Source organism: Cryptomeria japonica, chromosome 7, assembly GCF_030272615.1.
Source record: "Cryptomeria japonica chromosome 7, Sugi_1.0, whole genome shotgun sequence".
NCBI classification, from domain to species: domain Eukaryota; kingdom Viridiplantae; phylum Streptophyta; class Pinopsida; order Cupressales; family Cupressaceae; genus Cryptomeria; species Cryptomeria japonica.
This window is the reverse complement of record NC_081411.1, coordinates 102814189-102823815: the sequence shown is the minus strand read 5'-3', so window position 1 is coordinate 102823815 and position 9627 is coordinate 102814189. Positions and strand designations below refer to the sequence as shown.

At 34.5% G+C, this 9627-nt stretch overlaps 1 protein-coding gene across 1 annotated transcript in view; it reads right to left on the bottom strand.

Moving 5' to 3' along the window:
• Nucleotides 1-3631: 3631 nt before the first annotated feature.
• Nucleotides 3632-9627, bottom strand: part of LOC131856480 (disease resistance protein RPV1-like) — a 143220-nt gene continuing 137224 nt past the window's right edge. The window contains exons 5-6 of the mRNA XM_059208269.1: nt 3841-4032; nt 3632-3694 (exon numbers count right to left, since the gene is read on the bottom strand). Coding sequence (XP_059064252.1) covers nt 3632-3694; nt 3841-4032 — 255 coding nt within the window. The remainder of the gene's footprint in view (nt 3695-3840; nt 4033-9627) is intronic.

Here is a 9627-nt window from a genome sequence, read left to right as displayed (position 1 = left end):
TGTCTGATTCAGTTAGAAGAGCTGTCACCATTTGTTTCACTTATTAGCATTCACACCAAAACAACTTAATTTTGTCAGCAAGAAAGAACTAAAGAAAATGTAAAGCTAATTTATCTCTTGAAGATAAATAAAGTTGCATGCTTAAGAATATTTATGAGAAACAAAGAGAATTTGAACTATTCAATTAAAACATGTTTACCAATTGCACAAAAGAAAAGGCAATCTTCTCACCGTGTTTTTTTAAAATGCACTCATGTGATATTAGCAACAAATAGCATGTTCAGACATTCAACAAAATGGTATCTCAAAAAATATTAATGGTTAATAGCAAATAACTATATATGACTTGGTATTGAGGCATGTGGCACGTATTTATAAGTTGATTATAATTGAATAGTGTGCTAGGAAAAACAATTATATCAAAATATAAAAAAAAATCTTTGTACCTAACTTTTGCCCATAATTTTCTCATCTTGATTTGTATGAAATGCCTGAAAATGTTCAAAACCTCTGAAAAATCTAAGAAATGTATGAAATAGCTAAAACCATAATCTAAAAAACCTTGATGAGAAATAATGGCTGTTACAGTTTTCCAAGGGAGAGAATGCACACTACCCAAGGTAGGTGGCAAAAGAGAAGTACTCGGATATTCATTTATGTAGAGGAGGCAGTTGCATATTCTGAGAAAATAGTCTATACCATTGTTGGTGCCCCAGATTGTCAGGAAGAAGATGCAATCATGGCCTACATGCAAAACAAACATGCACCTTATCTATGGCCATGTAATTTCTTACCAAGTTGGATAGGAATTCCTCATTCCTCAATTGAGTTGTGCCTAAGGGATGCTATGTGTATGACCAATATCCTCTCTACAACAATCATATATTTGCAAAAATCTGGATTTGTGTGTCTTCATATTGATGTACTTTGTTCAATGCAAATAGTCTAGATTTCAGTTACTAGTTTTAACCAATCTTTCTTGCCTTGCAACAATCTATTAACATTTCCTTTCAATTACGTCTTTTTTAATGATGACAGAGTTTGACTTCTGGTACAATAGGTACATAACTTGCAATATTAATAGGATTAAGGTTGTAGCTCGAATGGCATCAAATATATTCAACTAGGTTTCATCCACCTAATTATTTTTCTTGTATTTGAGGACTTCAACTACCATGTAGAGTTAATGTTTCTTGTCCATCATGAATTAGATGAAGTTAAATACTTTTCTTTGGTTTGAAACTGGCATGTCAGTCAAGACAACCTCTCTTTAAGTTTCGCTCTAGTGAAGTTTCAATAATGTTCACAGGACTTTTATAGTCAGAGTTGAAACCATCAAATTGATTTTGTATGTAACATATTTAGTTTATTTCGTTAGACTTCCTTGAACTTGCATTAGTTGAGAATGCTAATTTTATTAGCCTCACCAGAATATAATGATATACAAGTTGTATGTGTTTTTTTTTTCTCAAGTTGTGGTTTCATTTTGATTCAATATTTCTCCTGCTTTTGGTATCTACAAAAAATCATTTTACATGCATCGACCACTTCAGCATATTTCTTTATGTAGATGCAAGTTGATGCTTTTGGTTATAAACACTCACTCTAGCTACTCAAACAGAAGTTCCATCCTTTGATCAAAATTTCATAAATCTTGGAAATATTATAAGAGGTGGCTAAGTTTCTGGTCAGGTTTTCTATTTCAACTGATCTAATTCCTAACTTTTTGACAGCTTATTGACTACAAGTGTCTGCTAGAGCTTAATGTTACATTCAAAAGTCACACTTTACAATGACATCGCATGTTCAAATGCCACATAATGTGCCTGATGAATTATACATAAATTTATATCTATCACATATTTTCTCTGGCTCAAATTTTCATATATTTGGGTAGCATTCATACTGCTTCTGTGAATTGCATGATGACAATTAATTGGTATATGTTAAACCACTAAATCAAAGGCTTATCTTGCTATCATCTAGATTATCAGTCTATTGAATTGCCTTTTCTTGAAATCATAAAGAATTATCAATATAAACAAAGGCGTTTCGCTTGTTTGCAAGTTGAGAATTAGTGGGCTAGAAAAAAAGCTTTGGTAGAGACTTACATTTATTTAGATATGATGATTTAATTAGTGTTGGAGACAATTCTACCATCATAAAACTATACTATGCATGTTGTGCTATGTACTCCATTTCAATGTTGATTTTGATTTTGAATAACATGAATATATCTATATCTTCTTTGGGCATAACGTGAACATGTTTTATTTTGATGTAGTTTTTTGCAAGTCCTAAAAATGTTTATGGTCTTGAATATGAATCATTGGACAAGGTACTTTTGATTAGTTGATTTGAAGGGTAGATTATTTGTTTACTTTTATTTGGTGATTGTTGCAGGGGCAGAAGCCTATCTACATCATCTTGTTCATATTGGGATGACAAAGTATAACTCTATCCATATTATGCATGATCTAGATCAAACAATGAGGGGTTTGGAATATTGTTAACCAACTAAAATTAGTTATTTCCTTGGATGAAACTAGGATCGTGATCTACTTCATCACGGGTGGAGAAAATTCCACAAGCCGCAACACTCCAAAAGATACTAATACTCCAATCATGCAACTTGAACCTGCCAATTTTAGCTTGTTGATAAAAAAATATTCAACCCACCTATGTTTATGAATTATTCTTCTATCCTTGTTCTTACAATTGTTTCAAAGACTTGTCTGGTGAAGATTTTGTTACAAGTCCCTTGTGAATTATGGGCATCTTGGTAGTCTCTAATCCAATAGGACTGTAATTCTCAAAATTACATGTCTTCATAATTGTCAAGTCAAAATTTGTCAAAAACTCTTTAATGTCTATCATTCTAATGACCCCCCATTATTTATGCAAATGGGGCTCTGTATGCAGAGAGATCACTCTATGGGGGCTTAAGATGAGCAAACTAGCAGTCGAGTCAAACTTCTAAAATCAGAGCCACATATTTTAGCCTAGTTGTTTTTGCGTTACCATAAACTAGAATCTGCAATTTTAGATAATCATTCGAAACTAGAGACAGTTAAACAACTAGAAGATACAATTGGAACTATTCAAAAACTAGAATAACTAGACTCTGCAATTTCAGGTAATTGTTTTCAACTAGAGCTGATTCAACAACTAGAATCTACATTGAACCTAGATAAGATTGAGAATATTGCTATTATTCGAGCAAGTGACCCCAAAGAAGCTGAGGAAAGAGAGCAACATTTTAAGCCAAAAAAATGATTTCATGTTTGAATGGATTTGAGAAAAGGGTTTTAAAAACAACTTAGTAGATTGATTAAAAAAAAAAATTGAATTGCCAACTATATTGTCACAAACATATGACACAGATGGCCAAAACTTGAATATATGCAGTGGGTCTCACAAATATGATTAAGAATTTGAAACCCCAACTCGCCAAACAAACAATAACCCTTTTAAACAAATTCACCAATCGAATTGATGCCTACAAAGAGAAAAATAATCTATACACACATTTTGCTCAATGGGTTCCGCAGATACCAGAACAAAGAAGATTTCGCTGAAGATAAAAAGGCGACGTCGAGCTCTAAGGTAGCTGAACGCTAAAAATGTTGCATCATATGTTTAACACTATTCTTTCATTATCATCTTCCACCTGCTTAGCAATGTGTTCTTTGGCCTGCATGCAAATAGAAACGCTAAGAGCCATCTATCTACAACCCTTGTTCCTTGCCACAAAACCCCGCCAAAGCTACAGGTGGAGTTGTAAATGCCAATGCCAATAAAATACTGCATCATATGTTTATAAATATTATTTTACACTACCATCTCCCAACTGTGCAAAAACAGTTGCTCTGGCCTGCATGCCCAAAATGAAAGCCTCCATAGCCTTTTGTCTACTGACGCACCTCCACGTCGTATGGCCTCAGCCCCAAATGCCAACTGCTTGCACTGTTTCGACGTCCCTGTTTTACAGCTCTCTTGCATTGGTCTCTGCAGTGTCTCTGTCTCTGCCATCTACAGAAAGCCAAACATTCCAACCCTCCAGGCACCAACCAAAGCCCGCCTCATTCCATGTGAAGGAAAGTATATCGCTCTAAAAATTTAATCCAATGACAAGCCATAGAATTCATTCATTTATGCATTTCCGTTAAAAATTGTTTAAATCAAACAACTTAAACATTGCAAAATAAGAAACTGTGGGAATTAAACATTTTATATCTGCAATGTGATTGACAGGAGATAATAGGAACTATTGGAAAGATAGTGAATGCCCTCGATAATAGTTCTTTGAAAGGCAGGAACTAATAATTACTGTACTTTCAGTAGTTTGAAAAACCGTCTAAAGACCAAATCATGAGATTTTCATGGAATACATAATTCATTGCGAGGGAACAGGGGACTGTAACTCGCCAATGGTGTGGATCTGATTTTGCTAGGGTATAAGCCTAACCACCCAAACACGCAATAACAAACTTAGTCCAGAGGAATAGAATATTTTTGTGTCATGTAGATGATAAAATGTTTGTTGCTGGCTGGTATAGCATATAATTGCTCAAATTAGAAAGTGATAAATTGATCTCAATGTAAATATTTTTAAAGAATTTGGCAAATACTTAGGATTCAAGATACATTAGTGGAGTTGATGTAAGAATGGGAAATTTTTAAGTTAATTTCATTAATCTAATAAATTTGTAATTATTTTGTAAAATTGATTAAGTAACCTAATTTTTATTGATTAATTAATTATGATTATATAAAAAAATTTAGAAAAATAATTTATTTTAATATTCTGAATGTTGTCTGAAGGTTATTTACAAATTAATTAAATAATAAAGATTATTTAAATCAATTTAATTTTGATAAAATGAATAAATTAAGGTAAGATGCATTATTTCTCTGAGTGAAAATTAGTATGTGTTTAAATGGATGTGATAGTATTAACGTCAATGTATGCAAGATTCTGGTGTCTCACATATATATTACATACCGTTTTATTTATTTATGTCAAAGCATATCTTATTGTATTTAATCTATTTATAGAACTATTACAATCCAATGCAACTCTTTAATATTTTGTTAATAATTTAACAACACCACCATCTTATCCTTATTTTTCTAATTATTGTCACTCAACTTCATGCACCAAAATATTAGTTATAGTAGTACACAGTAACTTTGAATTGGTACATTTCAATAGCTAGATAGCTATTTTTCAATGCATCTACAAGCTACATGCCAAATGTCAAATATTATAGAAGTAGTAATAATTGCTAAAATGCCTCCACAATTCTACCTTCTTTGCTCATTATTGAACAAATAAAGCAAAAACAACAGAGAAAATGGAGAACACTTGAAATATTGGTAATCATATTATTAATTCTTGCATCGATAATTACAAGTACATTGTTGAATATATAAATTTCATAGATATTTCTAGAAGTTGTTGGAATGGCTAAGGTTGGGGTCCCATGGAGGGGGCTTCCTAAAAAATAGAGCTGGGGCTATTGATATTTTTTAGGAATATTTTAAAGTTGGTAATGCCATGAATTTTGTATTGCACTTCAACTTAAAAATTGAAACTCCTAAAATTAAGGATGTTGATGGTGTCAGCTTAAGTTTAAACTCTTAAAATTAAGCAAGGTGATTGTAAGTAAATTTATTTTAATCTTAAAAATTTAAGATGATTGACAAGTGACATAAAATATTCCTATGTTGGTGGGACAATTTCTAGCCCCACCCCATTTTCACCTACTTAAAATTACATGCCTAAAAGCTAGGGTCTCCTATTTTTTGGGAAAAGATTCTAAATAATCCTGTAGAAGAAAAAAAAATTCTTCATGGACTACCTCTTCCTTAAAAATATAGCTTAAGCCCCCTCCATGGGACCCCTACCTAAGAAAGCCCCTAAAAGGAAATATTCAAGAACTATTAATTTTTTTAATATGTTATAAAGATTTGAATACTTTCCATATAAACATCATTATCACTAATGGAATGTTTTTGAGTACTTTCTGAATAAACATTACTATTTCCAACATCCCTCGTATAGTGTTTATTTGGGGAGAATAATTAGAACATGTGAGATTTTGCAAAGATCAAGAGCTCAATGAAAAGTACAATAGAGACAAAATATAGGATAAGAATAAACTATATTCTCATCAATAGATAAATGATCAATTGTTCAAATTACATACAATCTAGATGAGCCTGCTTATATAGGCAAGGCTAGGGATATGTGAGCACACAAACATGACATGTGGCTCAATAAGAAACAAGGGTATGTAGGAAATAGGTGTGGGTAGGTAGGAGAAATAATATAATAGTCCACATGAGGTGGATCACCCACTGAATGTCGAGTGTAACAACAAGATCAACACCATAAAAGGTGGAATTTCTCCTACACAAACTATCCCAATGTGGCACAAACACCCAAGTGTCTCATACCCAAACTACTATGAAATGCATTTCCTAAGTAAACTTAAGTAAAGTGTAATAATATCCAAGATGAATAATTATTTACACCAACACCCCCCCTTAAGTGCAACTTCGGGGAATGCACTTAAGTCTACAATGCAACTAAGCAATGCAAGATGGGTCCCGGCTACTAGGCCATGTTAGGTACCCATGTACAAATGCAAATGCATGAAAACCAATGCAATGAAATCTCTCACAAAGTGGAGAAAGAGAGAAAAACTCGATGGGAAAAAACCCTGCCCCAAAAGAGAGATAAAAACTAGATACAAAGAACTCTCATAGAAGTATGTGAAGGACAAAACCCCATGTGATGAAAAAGTCCCCCCCATATGACAGAAGAAGAGAAGCTAGGAAGCCCCCCCTCAATGTGGAATCTGCACCAATGATAGAAGCTCGATGTATGAAGAAACTGCTCCACGAATGTCGAACAATATTCCTCCCCTTAGGAAGAAATAAAACCAAAGGTGTATCCATGAAGTCTCCCCAATCATGAAGGGAAGATGTATAAAAAAAACTCATGATGAAAGGAATCTTTGAAAACTACTCAAGTGTCCCCATGTCGATGCTGAAAGATACCCCCTCCAAAGGTGGTAAACAGTGCCACACTGCTGAAAAAGGCACTCCAAGATCTAGTGGAGATGAATGTAGAACAATATCCAAAGACTCACATGTCTCCTCAAAAAATAAAGAGACCTCCTCCAACTACTTTACATAAGTATCCACAATCAAGTCAACCCTGAAAGAATGATCATGTAGAGAATGAACAAGAGGGTAAGAGTGTGCCCTCGCAGAAATCAAAGAAGGATCATCTTCATCAGAGAGAAGATGAATGTCATCAATGATGTCTCCCAAATCTGCAATGTAGGATTCCACAAACAAACCTGCAATGTCTGTCAAGTAATCATCCCATGAATATGAAGCTGGAAGACAATGAATATCTTGCTGTACTGAATCACATGAAGGCAAAACTGTCGTACTATCTACATCATCAGGTGCAATAGGTGATGTGATATCAATATGAGGAGATGAAATACAAGACTCAAGAATGGGGTCACATGTGAGAATCCCCATGTTCAAGTGCCCAAAGTTCTCCTAAAAAACTAAACCATCACAATAAGTGTCATCATCATGTGTAGAATCATCAAATGTGAAATCTTCATCATCAACAAAATCTTAAAAGGAGTATAACCGAGATGCATGATCAACCACCCCAGTCGCAATGATAGCTCTAGTCTCGAAGTCTCTAATGAAAACTGACTCAGGTGTGAACTCCACAACTCTCTTAGTTGCACCATGTGTGATTTGATAGATGGAAAGGAGATTATTTGTCAAGTGGGGTACACACAACACATCATTGAAGGAGTTATCCCCAATGTCAATAGATCCTTTCCCAATCACATCCATGTATGTATGATTGCCCATCAAAATCTATGGCATGATGCAAGGCTCAAATGTAGAGAACATAGACTACGAAGATGCCATATGATGAGAAGCCCCTGAATCTAGAAGCCATCTCTCTGAATCATGACTGATAGTAGCACATAGAGTTTTTCCTTTTCTTGTCCCAAAAGAGTGAGTCTTCCCACTTGTAGAAGCCATGAATTCTTGCCCTTTTCCTTTTGAATGTGTGGAAGTGGAAGTTGATGAATCATCCTTCTTGTAGACATTAGGCAAATCAATGTTATGCTTTTTGATGACATGTGTGAGCTCATCAATCTTCTTAGAATGGCAACGACGCTCCTCATGACCAAACTTTTTACAATAGGCACAAGTAGGTCTCTCCCTCTTTGGTGAATTATCCCTCTTGGAAGAGGATGAATCTCCTTGTTGTGGAGAAGATGGTGCTTTGTCCTTAGGCTTTGATTGCCATTTCTTCTTGTTTGAGTTGTCATTTCCTTGATTTCCTTTGTTCCCTTGATTTGCCACTAGTTCTTGAGACTTAGAAGCCTTAAGAATGCCCATGCTTATCAACTTAGTTTGTTCCATCATCAACATTTCGTTGAAAGCATCAAATGTAGGGATTGTGTAGCTTGAACCCATTGTCATCCTATGGGTTTGGAAACTAGAAACAAATGTTGCATATTCTTGTGGAAGCTTGCCTATCAAGTTGAATATCAATTGAGTATCCTTCTTATCAATGCCACAATCTTTGAGTTGTGCCCTCAACTCATTTTCCTTAGTGACATAATATTGTATAGTATCAAAGTTCTTGGGATCCAACATGGTGAGATCACTATCAATTTGATATCCCCTAATCTCATCAACTTGACCATATAAGTCTTGAAACTTTTGTCAAGCATCCTTGATTAGAGTACACTTCTCAATATGAAAAATGAGATCCTTTGATACATGGTTTCTTAAGGTACCAATTGCCGTGATATTTTTAGTGAGCCAATCCAAGTGACCAACTGGATCAACCTTAGGATCAGCGGGAGCAACAATAGCTCCATCAATGTAATGAGTGAGTCCTTTTTCCATAAGTTTACTCCGTGCATCAATTTTCTAAGTAGCATAATTATGAAGAGTTAAGAGACGAAACTTAGAAGAACCCATAGCAGCAAAAAGGAAGGAACACAAGAGCACAAAAGCACAAGAGACACCCCCCTAAATTCACTCAATCAAAGTGCCCCCCCAAAAATGATGATTTTGGCACTTTATATGTAGTGCGTGTACAATAGGCCACTTGTAAACAATGGCAAGGTGGACTTCTGATTTTGTTTTACAACTGCCCCAATAGGCTGAGAACTACAAAGCAAAAGATCAGAAAGATAGATCTATGCAATACAAATGCCAAATTGGTCAAGACCATATGATGAAAGTATAATTTCTACCCACAATTGCTGCAAAATGATAGCATATTCTGAGAGTAGACAAAAACTAATGCACTTTCAAGAAAAAATGGCACCTGAAAAGGAGTTCGTATGAGCCTGAACGGAGATCTAGAAGTTGCAAAAATGGGGATTGGATAGGTATAATCACCAAAAACTGAGAATTCTGAAAAATATTTCCATCAAAATCAGAAAATAATTCCTCCACGTGAAATTACACAAAATTCTAGCCCATTTCAAAAAAATTTGCACCAAAAAAGGAGCAAAAATGAGCAAGATATGGCCATTTGAAGTTGAACTGCAAAAT